Raw genomic sequence first — 13,308 nt, forward strand, 5'->3', positions numbered from 1 at the left:
ACAAGTTTACGCTTTTCTATGACGGATTCTCGAATGAGCCAGCAGTGGGCGACCGAGACTGCAGTTTCAGCTGATCTGAGACCTGTGTACGGGATGGAGAGGCTTGGCAGCATCTCTGATCTAGAAGATGGCACTTTATTCAAAAATACTGTGATATTTACCATGGTACGGAATTACTACCATTTATTCACCATGATATTTACATGGTATGTAAAAAATATCACAGAACTAGCATGGTCAAAAAAATGTAGCCTATACTATAGTACTTTGATAATTACCATGGTACTGAATGATTACCATATTCATATACAATGATATTTACATGGTTCTCAAAGTATCTATACAGAATACCATGGTATCACACTCATACTACAGTAAAAAAAAAAAAAAAAACAGTAATACTATGGTACTTTGATAAATACCACATGATTAAAATATTCATATACAATGATATTTACATAACTATAAAGAATACCATGGTATCACACTCATACTACAGTAAAAGAAAAACAGTAATACTCTGGTACTTTAATAAATACCACATGATTAAAATATTCATATACAATGATATTTACATAACTATAAAGAATACCATGGTATCACACTCATACTATAGTAAAAGAAAAACAGTAATACTCTGGTACTTTAATAAATACCATATAATTAAAATATTAATATACAAAAATATTTACATAACTATAAAGAATACCATGATATCACATTCATACTATAGTAAAAAAATTAAAAAAAAACTGTAATACTATGGTAATTTAATAAATAAATCATGATTAAAATATTCATATACAATGATATTTACACACTGAAGAAGTACTTCCAATCATACTATGTTAAAACCACAATGTAAAATTATAATTACCATGGTAAAAGTCAGTGTTTTGCATCTCTTGAGTGAGTTGACGCGTCCGTGACCTCAATCAGATCCACAACTGCAGCTTTAACACCCAAATCCCGGGATTATCACTCGATTCATCCGCTCAACCAGGGTGGGAAATGTCACCGGCTTTTCAATTAATTTCAATGAAGCAGCCGAGGGATCGCAGTGAGCTCTAACGAGGGCGCTGTGATTAATTAAGCTCTTCTTTTTACACCCATGCCTGCAAATGTTAAATGCCACGGAGAATATCATCCATTGTTTCACTACACAACATAAAGTTCTCGTTAGGATTTAACCCTTGAAGACTGAAGACCAGTGATGCTCATTTCCAGTGGAGGATCGAGAACATGAGGATACACAACCAATCAATCATCTATAATACATCTATACTAGAATTAATTACAACATATAGACACAGGAGACAATCATTGGTCCGAGTGTCAGTGGCTCATGTGGATGATTAGCGATCCAATGGAAATGAATCTTATGATGTTGGTTTTACAGCAAAGTCCATCGTGAATCTTCACTGAAAGTGTCGAAAAGGGCAACTGACTTTCAAAAGAAATCACTTCCTCTTATGTTAGATTACATGAGAAATCAAATATACCCCTGTAAAGAAGTGTTTACTGTCGTAAGGCATGTGATCATAATACAGGCCTATGTGGTGTAATATATGTGACTCATATTCAACATTTCAATTTAGATCAATCACGTGCCATTTGCATGTCAAAAAGCTTTTATCTTAAAGGCCTTTTCGTTTCCATATGTGTAGCTTATGTCTAAATTATGCTTGCAGTTTTAAGTGTTTGCTTTATTATTCATACCACAATAGTAAATGCCTTTGTAGGAATTTTATAATATATATATTATCTTGAAAACGACTAATAAAATTGTCTCTTCATTTTAAATGGACAGCAATATGTTTAATATTGTCTGCCAACTTGAAAAATATGTTTTATTGGGGTCTAAAAAGTAAAAAATAAAAAATCTTTAAAAAAATAAATAAAACTATGCTGTCAGTTCATCATAGTTATACAAATGAACTATATCAATACACTTATTTCCATTCAAAGTGATGGAAACTGACGGAAAACATTAGGCGTAAAGGATTAGTTCACTCAAAAATGAAAATTCTGTAATTAAAGGGTTAGTTCACTCAAAAATACAATTTTCTCCATTAAAGAGTTCGTTCACTCAAAAATGAAAATTCTGTCATTAAAAGGATTAGTTCACCCAAAATGTTTTATTCTGTCATTAAAGGGTATATTCCCCCAAAAATGAAAATTCTGTCATTAAAGGGTTAATTCTAGCCTGGTAATACCAGACTCTGCTACTTCACTTTGCTTCGTATACAGAGTCTGGAAGGGCATAATAGAGAAGTGTTTTCTCTCTCGCGGGGGGGCGCTTGTCTGAAGTTTAAAATCATTGGTTACCCGTAAGCCAATCACATAACGTTTGGTTATGGCGTGTGTTATGCGCATGCTCAGCCACATCTAACTTCCACTGTAAACGCATGTATGATGCAAAAACTAAACCATCGAGCGAAATACCGGAGTGAACATGGCTGTGAATGACTTTTGCAGATTATGTGAAGTAAATCTACGCATCCACGGTACAATCAGCGTCTAAGTCACTCCTCTCAGCCCGCCCTCTGTTCGTTGATTGGCCCGGCTGTTTTCAGGCCGGTGGAAAACTGAAAGATAGGCTGCTATCTCAGACTGACTACAGGAGCGAAATGAAATTAGCGGAAGTAGGAAGTCTGACGTAGTCAGGCTAGGTTAATTCACCCAAAAAAAAAAAATTCTGTCATTAAAAGGGTTAATTCACCCCCCAAAAATTGATTTTGTCATTAAAGGGTTAATTCACCCAAAAATGAAAATTCTGTCATTAAAGGGTTAATTCACCCAAAAAAATGATTCTGTCATTAAAGGGTATATTCCCCCAAAAATGAAAATTCTGTCATTAAAGGGTTAATTCACCCAAAAAAAAATTAAATTCTGTCATTAAAAGGGTTAATTCACCCAAAAAAATGATTCTGTCATTAAAGGGTTAATTCACCCAAAAATGAAAATTCTGTCATTAAAGGGTTAATTCACCCAAAAATTTTAATTCTGTCATTAAAGGGTATATTCCCCCAAAAATGAAAATTCTGTCATTAAAGGGTTAATTCACCCCAAAAAAATTTAATTCTGTAATTAAAAGGGTTAATTCACCCAAAAAAATTATTCTGTCATTAAAGGGTTAATTCACCCAAAAATGAAAATTCTGTCATTAAAGGGTTAATTCACCCAAAAATTGTAATTCTGTCATTAAAGGGTTAATTCACCCAAAAATGAAAATTGGGGACAATAAAGTTAAAAGGAAAGTAAAGATATTTTTAATGAAATCGGAGTGATTTCTGTTCCTCCACTGACAGTCTACGCAACTACAACTGTCAAGCTCCAGGAAGGTAAAGGCCTCATTAAAGTAATCCATGTGACTCCTGTGGTTTAACCTCAATCTTATGAAGTAGTATTACGCAGTATTACTCCAAATATCACTCTCAAATAGGAGTAAAGTTGACCAGTAACTTTTAAGAACTGCAAATAAACAGTAAACATTATAGTCTGACTTCCACGGTTGAAGTTTAAAGGTATAGCAGAGGATCTTTCCAAATTTTAGATAAGACCCGCCCTCTCCACTTTTTGAAAAGTTTGATTGATTCACCAGAATGATTGACAATTAGGAGGACCAATAGTTTAGACTACCCACCAGGAAGTAAAACATCCTCCGCTATACCTTTAAGATGAATCATTCAAATACAGAAAACATCTCATGCATCTTCTAACTACTTTTAACTCACGGAAAGCCAGTTTATCAATGATTACTAAAGTTTTTTTTTTTGGTCTCCAGAACCAAAATGTGAGAAATAAAAATACAATGTTTTGATGTCAAAAGGTCATTTTTAGAGCCGTCTCACAGTAATAGACATAGACTGGTAAAACGCGCATTGGGAGACAACATTATTCAACACAAAACAGTGAACAGTGTTCCCGAGTCGTGTGAACATCCTTAAAACAATGAAGAAAGACGTTTCCATGATAATAATAAGCCACCTGTGAGCCGTTCGGCAGGTTTCATTGATGCTGATCAGAGCCACATAATTCCAGCCGCTCTTCTCCTCTGGGAAATATGGAAATCAACAGCCATTGCTGACGAATAGCAAAATTTAATTTGTGTCTGTCGGCACTGAGCAGAAATGTTAAACTGTTATTTGCCCAGGAACGGATAATATGATTCTGCGCTCGTCCCTCGAGTCCCAAACAAAAGAACTGGTGTGTAATTAGGTAGAAGATATTGACACGCTATTTCTCGCCGCTCGTTCAACATATTGAAATGTGGAAAGTGCCGTAATGAGGTTTAACACTTGAAAATTTGCAAACCCGATTAGGTGTGTGTTAGACTTCCTGCGGCTCAGATCCGGAAAACACTCAATACGTCTGTGTTCTGAGCGTCTGGGTGCATTTATCACAGCATTTCATATCGTTCTGAGTCAATCAGGATCATGTGTTTCAAAACATGAACAGAACACTTACAAACAGTGGTTACGCAAATAATACTTGACAACAGGCTAAACATGAGGACTTAAATACACACAAGACCAATGACTAGACAAGGGACACCTGTGAACAATGAAACAATGACAACATGACACAATAGACAAGGCAAAATATGGCAGGATCACATGACTAGAACTGGGAATCACATGACAAGAGATGAAACATGAACACAAACAAATGTGAAGAGATTCACAAAAATATATCAAATTCACAAATAAATAAAGATCCACAAATAAATTTAAAGAGTTCCACAAAATTGTATAAAATTCACAAATAAATGATTCACGCTTCGTTCAAGTTGAGCTGTTTGTGTTTGTGACATAAAACACATTTGTAAATATTTTTGATTTATTTGTGAATTTTAGGATCAGTGCACGAGCTCTCCAGAATCAGACGCGGAAAACACATGCTTGGCGCAGCGGTGAGTGATTAGTTCTGCCTGAGAGGAGTTTGTTAAAGAGGAGCAGCACACACACACTTCTGGGCATCAAACACACACATGCATGCTGAAACACACACACATTCATGCTCATCTGTTTCAGTGACTACACAGACAAAATAATGAAGAGACCAACTGCAAGAAATCATATTCAATAGAGCAAAGTTGGTGTGTCACCTTCCGGCCCTCTGGTGCTCTTCGTGCTCTTGCCCAATATTTGTTATTTCAATGAAAGGAATGTACTATATTTTAGTTTGATGATGTTTTTTTTGTAGTATTTAGTATTTTTTAGGGGATTTAATGGTACTACATTGTATTTATACAGTAGTTATAATCCATTTATTTTCATTTTGAGCACAGACCTGGAAAGTAAATTTCCAACTTAAACTGTGGTAAATCTTGAATGCTTTACTTTAGAGCGACAGACTGAAGTTTGATCTCTTTTAAAAGACGACACTTGGCAAATTATTGATGAAGTGAAAAAAGTATAAAAAGTGAACTTAAAAAAATTTACACAATTTTACGTTTATTGTTATGAAAAATGCACTAAAATACTATTTACATTTTTTATATGAAATCTATATTTTCAAAAACATGTTTTACTCTAAAAATGTGAGAAAATCAAAGCCATACATCTAAACAAGATTTTAGGTTGATATCTCAAAAAAGATGTTGTTTGGCTGCAGTACCGAACGCTTCCACTAGAGGAAATTCGCTCCCATTAATTTCCAATGCACTCATTTCTGACCGCGAGGAGCACAAGTGGGACTTTTTCTTTCAGGACCATTTAACCTGTTTGAATCATATCCTTCACATAAACATCAGTCTACAGGCTTCCATAGACAACCTAGGAAGTCTGGGAAGGTCTTGTTTTTTAAGTTTCGTTACAAGCTGTTCACACGTTGCCCATTAAAGCGCAATTAATACATGAAAATTCCTTTAAAGAGTTTTAGATTTGAATTCACTTTTCAAATGACTTTTATTTTCCTGTCGAATATCCAGGTCTCTCACAACAATTGGTTGGAAAATTTCAATCTGGCTTCCGTCCACTTCAAAGCACAGAAACTGCTCTCGAACACAGACACAGAACATCCTCCTAGACAGGCTGGCCTCCCCTGGAGTTTATGGAGTTATGGAGTTATGGAGTTATGGGCATGTGCCTGTCTTGGTTTGGATCATATCAACTCAAAAACTTCAGATCTAAGGAATCGCAAGTTACCACCGGTGTTCCCCAAGGCTCAGTCTTGGGCCCTCTTTTATTTATTATTTATTTACTGCCCCTTGGACACATTTTTAGGAAGTACGGTATTAATTTCCACCGCTATGCTGATGACACCTGGCTTTACCTGTCTTCCTTGCCTACCTCTCTTTTTACACCACTTTCTCTGTCCTGCTGCTTAGCTGAATTCAAAATGGTCAAATTTCCTTAATCTCAATATTAGTAAAACTGAAATTCTCCTGTTTGGTACAAAATCTGCATATTGCATATTTTCATTTCTGGTCGGCTGACTTTAGGCTAGGCTAGGCAAGGCAAGTCTATTTATAAAGCACATTTCATACACTATGATAATTCAAAGTGCTTTACACAGAAAGGAATTAAAATAATCACAAAATAAAAGCAAGGAACATTAAAACAGTTATACGAGGAATTAAAAGAGATATAAAGATGATACAGTTATAAAAGGAACTAAAAGAGTAAAACGATGATGCATAGACAAACTTCTCATCCGGCAAAACACCGGTGTATCATATTTTTCACAGCTCTCAGTTTTACTGGTGAATTTTTCCCATCCTTTATTTATTTTGCTTGATCTGAGAATCTTTGATACAATCTCACAAAACATCCTCCTAGACAGGCTGGCCTCCCCTGGAGTTATGGAGTTATGGAGTTATGGGCATGTGCCTGTCTAGGTTTGGATCACATCAACTCAAAAACTTCAGATCTAAGACATCGCAAGTTACCACCGGTGTTCCCCAAGGCTCAGTCTTGGGCCCTCTTTTATTTATTATTTATTTACTGCTCCGCGGACACATTTTTTGGAAGTATGGTATTTTCACTGCTATGCTGACGACACCCAGTGTGTGTGTGTGTGTGTGTGTGTGTGTGTGTGTGTGTGTGTTAGAGAGAGTGTGTCTGTTTGTGTAAGTGAGTGTGTGTGTGTGTGTGTGTGTGTGTGTGTGTCAGAGTGTGTGTATGTGTGCGTGTGTGCCTGTGTGTGTGTGTGTGTGTGTGTGTGTGTGTGTGTGTGTGTGTGTGTGTGTGTGTGTGTGTGTGTGTGTGTGTGTGTGAGAGAGAGAGAGAGTGTGTAAGTGAGTGTCCAGCAGCAAAATTAAAAACTGGTTTTCGTCAGATTTCCTCAATCTCGATATTAGTAAAACTGAAACTCTGGCTGAATCTGATGCTTCTCTGTGACTATTGACCAGTACACAGTTTTTCCATCCACACAGGCTAAAGTCTGGGTGTCGTCCTTGGTAACACCATATCTTTTGAAGGCCAAGTTAATAATATTACATGTTCTGCATATTTTCATTTCAACTGTTTTCATCCTTCTCTGACGACGAACAGCAATGCTATCCTTGTACATGCCTTAGTTACGTCACACATAGATTATTACACTTCTCTTCTCTTTGGTCTTCCTTGAATTTCTACATAAACTGCAGCTGCATGAATTATTTCTATAACTCCTCTTATAGAGCACATTTCTCCTGTTCTTCAACACATGCACTGGTTTCCAGTAAAATATCGAATTGATTTAAAATCTTAGCTGCTTCATCTACAAGGCTTTTACCAGTGTAGCTTCTTCATATCTCTCTGATCTTCTTCAGATTTATATTCCTGCCCGTTCCCTCAGATCTTTTTCATCAATATTTTTAGTCTTACCACACATTCGCCTGAACAGAATGGGATCTAGGACTTTTAGTTATGTTTCCCCTCATTTGTGGAACTCTCTTTCTCTGGACATTCGTAAACATTCATTATTATTTATCACACAGAAATCAGTCACATTCGGAAGTTAAACTAAAGCCAAACAGTGAAATTAACCAAATGAAATGCATCGTTATTGTGTTAACTTCATGTTCCTGGTAATCTTGAATCAGAATAAGTTCCTCTTGCAGCATCTCTTCTCTTCTCTGATGATGTGGGCGGGGCTATAACCTGTCACTCACAAGACATCAGCCAATAGCAAACCACAACCATCCAATCATCCAATCAATTCCTCACAAACACAATCAAGCCTCGTCCACATTTGTTCTTGTTTGAGAAGCAGATTATACTCTTATATATGTCCCAGTAGAGAAGAAAAGACAAGTGCAACTTCCCTTTCATGCCGATTTGAACTTTTATCCTTTAACCATGCATTTACTAAAGTTGTGTTTACAGGAGCCCTGAGTGTGTGTTTAGAGCACGGGCCGCATAAGATCCAGTGTAACTGCAGTATTTATTCAGTAGTCAATGACTGGAGTTGATTCTGATTTATGTGAACACCTCCTCCAGCCCTTGGGCACTGAACCATGTTCAAAACCCCATATCCCATGATGCCGTATTCCTGTGCCCACGCCAGCAGCTGGCACACACTCACACACACACACACACACACACACACACACACACACACACACACACACACACACACACACACACACACACACACACACACACACACACACACACACACACACACACACAAACATGCTCACACACACACACACACACACACACACACACACACACACACACACACACACACACACACACACACACAAACATGCTCACACACACACACACACACACACACACACACACACACACACACACACACACACACACACACACACACACACACACACACACACACACACACACACACACACACACACACACACACAACATGCTCACACACACACAGTCCTAAGAAGGGAATGAGAGTCTCTCAGTCTCTCGACGCTGGTATTGGCCGACACTCCGGGCTTCACCCCAAACTGGCACCTGGTTCTGCTGCCCGCCGGGTGTGTGTGTGTGTGTGTGTGTGTGTGTGTGTGTGTGTGTGTGTGTGTGTGTGTGTGTGTGTGTGTGTGTGTGTGTGTGTGTGTGTGTGTGTGTGTGTGTGTGTTGTTCAGTGGTGCTCCATCAGACAGTCTGAATGTGTCAAAAACACAATTGGTTTATATTCAGTTCTGCTGGATCAGCAACAAGACCTGGTTTAGAGACAAACTCTCTCTCTCTCTCTCTCTCTCTCTCTCTCTCTCTCTCTCTCTCTCTCTCTCTCTCTCTCTTTCTCTCTCTCTCTAATTTCCCTGATCATTATAGCGTTGTGTGTTAGCCTGGATAGGTTTCTCTCTCTCGGTCACCTCTGGTTCATTCATCATCTTGTTCCTGTTTCACTTTACAGTGATTTATGTCTTTTAAACATACCTCAGCCTGTTCACACACACACACACACACACACACACACACACACACACACACACACACACACACACACACACACACACACACACACACACACACACACACACACACGATGTCTAGTTGAGATCGAGATGAATGTGTTTAGGGCTGAATTCTACTATAAGCATCTCTATTGGACGCGTGTGCTGGAGTCCAGATGATGAACACACACGTGAACCAGGAATGACAGGGATTTCTCTCCACATGGAAGTGTGTTTGAAAGATCAACCGGAGAAAACTGCACAAGAATGATGTTCTTCCTCAGTGTTTCTGTCTCGTTTTCCAGCACAAATATCTAAAATATCAAGATACAACAAAATGACTGTATGAAGACTTAATAAATAAATAAATAAAGTGAGTTTGTGCTTAAAACAAGAACGAATGCCGATGGAGTCAGAAATAAAACTCATCTTATTTTCGCTTGAAATTAAGATTATATTTCTGCCTTTCTTAGTCTCTGGTCTGGACATAATGAGTCTGATGTGATGTATAAAGTTAGACGTCTCTGTACCGTCTGGATCACTGATGAGATTATGATGGAAAATATGATGTCCTGTTGGCTTAACTGTACTGTAATCACAAGGCTGTACGTCGATATATATAGACATATATATGTGCGTCTCGTCTCGTGAGTTTCTCATGCCAGTCTTATTTTAGGATCATTGATGTTCTATTTGTTTTTGTGTAAATTTTGAATTAAATTTGATTTATTTTGTTTTCAGTTTTAGTTTAGTTGAAGTTTTAGTATTTTTGGTGTGTGTTTTAGTCATATATTATTTTATATGCCTATACAGTATTTGAATTTATAAGTTTTAGTTTATTTAGTTTTAGTTATTTTGTACTTGCTGAAATAAAATAAGCTAACGTTTTTTATATATTTTATTTTATTTCACAACGTTTTTTTATTTTATTTTAAGTAACAACATTTTTTAATTTTAGTTTTAGTCAACAATAGTAACCCAGGTGTGCACATTTGCTAATGGAAGTGTATTATTATTAATAAATATGTCTATATAATATTTATAACATTTTTAGTTATTTTAAACAATTTATTTTAGTTTATGTCAAGTTATTAATGTCACTTTACTTATGTCTAGTTATTTTAGTACTTTAACTAAATGAAAAGGAGAAATACTGCATTGGCAACTCGCTGAAAAAAATATTTTCTTTTCTTTTTTTTTAATGTTTTGTATTTAAGTAACAAAAAGGTATTTTATTTTAGTTTTAGTTACCAGTAATAACCCTGTCATGCACATATGCTAATGGAGGTGTATTATTATTATTATTTTTAATATGTCTATATAATATTGATAATTTTTTTATTTATTAGTTTGCATTGGCAACTAGCTTAATTTAATAAAAAAATTACATTTTAATTACATTTAATTACATTTAATTGATTTTTTTAAAAATATATTTTATTTTTATGTTTTGTATTTCAAGTAACAAACTAAAAGTATTTTATGTATTTTGTTTGAGTTTTATTTAACACTAATAACCCTGGCACGCAGGTCAGTGTGTATAAATACGCATGAGTGTATTTAGAAAAGGGTTTAATGACTTTGCAGTGATTCCACTGCTTATCTGCATTACAGGGCTTCAGTTCAGCTGTAGTGACAATAACAGCTGCTCGTGCAAACGTCACTCTGAACGCTCTTCACATTCACACTCATCTTTACCCGGCCCGGACACAGATTCAGACCTCCAAACGGGACCTAAAATGAACAAACGAGAGCGTTTCATCAGCAGCATGATTGACATGATTGGTCGGGGTTAAACTTTGAGAACGTACTGAACGTGCAAATCAGATTATCAGCCATCGATTAGAAAGATGTTTCTCTTGAGGCAAAACATCTCGAAGCAACAGCATACGAGCAGCGAAGTCGCACCAAGAACCGCCGCACGAAAGTGCAACTCCGAGGACTCAAAGAGGCCGTCGCGTCGGAAGACGAGTTCCGTTGAAAATTTATCCTCTGTTGATCGGATTCGCAAACATGCGATCAGACACTTGGGCTACAGCACGCTCAGCCTGGCCATGCGAGGTCTGGAGGAGATGCCCGAGGAACTGTGGGAACTCCAGGAGCTCCAGAAGCTCAATCTCTCCTTAAACGCTCTGTCGCTCGTGCCTTCAGGCCTCGGGAATCTGGAGAACCTGGTGGTTCTCAATCTGTGGGGGAACGAGCTAGTGGAGCTCCCGCCTGAGATCGGACGGCTCGGGAATCTACGAGTGCTTTTCGCGCATAGGAACCGGTTGAACGAGGTTCCAGAGGAGCTCGGAGACTGCTCCAACCTTGAGGTCTTGAGTTTGGCCAATAACCAGATCAGCACGCTTCCCAATAGTCTGTCCAACATGCGTAAACTCGCAAAGCTCAACCTCAGCCACAACCGGATCCAGCTCATCCCGGCCTGCGTCTACAGCATGAAGAGCCTCGTGTTCTTACATCTGGCCAACAACCGACTGGAGAACCTCGCAGATAAGGTTGCTGGAGAGTTTAATTAACATCTTTGTGTTGATTATTGTAATGACTTCACTGCAAAAAATGCTTTTCTTACTCTGTATTTTTGTCTTGTTTCCAGTCCAAATATCCCAAAATTCTTAAATCAAGATATTATGTCTTGTTTTCAAGGGGGGAAAATCTAAATGAAGTGAGTTTTTGGTTAAAACAAGCAAAATGATCTGCCAGTGGGATGAGAAAAATAGACTTAATTCAAACGGAAACAAGATTATTTTTCTCACCCCATTGGCAGATCATTTTAAGCAAAAACTCACTTCATTTAGACCTCCTTCATTTTAACTTACAAGGCACCTCAATACTTGACCGAATGTTTAATTCCATATACTCCAACGCGTGACCTTCGTTCATCTGAAGCTGGTCTTTAAACCATTCCTTTAACTCGCTTACGATTGATGGGGCTTTTTCTTCAATAGCTCCACAACTATGGAAATCTTAACCAATCGAGAGATAAGACAAGCAAAATCTCTTAATCTTACCTTAAAACTCTTTTTTTTAGGGTAGCTTTTAATCGAATTAAAACACATTTTTCATTGTGCGTTATTTTATATGGTGTATTTTGTTGCTTTAATTTAAATGTTATATTGTGGATTATTTTATATGTGTATTTGTTGTTTTATTTGTTTCTGTGAAGCACTTTGAGATGTACAGTTAAAGGTTGCTATAGAAAATAAAGGTTATTATTATTATTATTATAAGATCCAGGAGCTGGTGAACCTCAAGATCCTGATCGTGGAGCAGAACTTGCTCCACACGCTTCCCAGGACGCTGTGCCGTCTGACGGGCCTGGAGCTCCTGAACGTGGACTTCAACGATCTGCAGAGCGTTCCTGATGAGATGTACATGCTGAGACGCCTGGAGAAGCTCGCTTGCCATCCTCTGGATAAAGGCCTGCATATCATCCACAACCCACTGCTGAAGCCCATCAAAGAGGTTCTGCACGGAGGTCTGAAAGGCCTTTATAGCTACCTCAAACCTGCATGAAGATAAATGGTGACATTGGGGGATTACTAGGTTATGTTTTGCAAAAAACAAAATACTTTTTCAGTTAGTGATTTTCTTCCTCTGTTTTTCAGTGCAAATATCTAAACATTTGAAGATAAATGGTGACATTGGGGGATTACTAGGTTATGTTTTGCAACAACAACAACAAAAAATACTTTTTTAGTTTTTCTATAGTGATTTTCTTCCTTGGTTTTTCAGTGGAAATATCTAAACATGCTTAATTTAAAGGGAAAACAAGATTATTTTTATTGCCAGATATTGGTACCATTAAGGAGGTTCTGCAAGGAGGTCTGAAAGGCCTTTATAGCTACCTCAAACATGCATGAAGATAAAATGGTGAATCTGTTAGTCGAAGCGTCACACTGTAGTAAGGATGTAGTAAGTAAGGATTACTGGGGTATTTTTTG

The 13,308-nt window shown here is 37.4% G+C and overlaps 1 protein-coding gene across 1 annotated transcript; it reads left to right on the plus strand.

Annotated features, from left to right (window-relative positions):
- Positions 1-11,214: 11,214 nt before the first annotated feature.
- LOC309500271 (uncharacterized protein) lies at positions 11,215-12,880 on the plus strand (the record flags this gene model as incomplete). The annotated part of the gene is made up of 2 exons (XM_082171827.1): positions 11,215-11,862; positions 12,596-12,880. The coding sequence occupies 2 exons, from the start codon at positions 11,215-11,217 to the stop codon at positions 12,878-12,880; spliced, it is 933 nt and encodes a 310-aa protein (XP_082027953.1).
- Positions 12,881-13,308: the final 428 nt, after the last annotated feature.

Source organism: Leuciscus leuciscus, assembly GCF_965113295.1.
Source record: "Leuciscus leuciscus genome assembly, chromosome: 6".
In the NCBI taxonomy this organism is placed as follows: domain Eukaryota; kingdom Metazoa; phylum Chordata; class Actinopteri; order Cypriniformes; family Leuciscidae; genus Leuciscus; species Leuciscus leuciscus.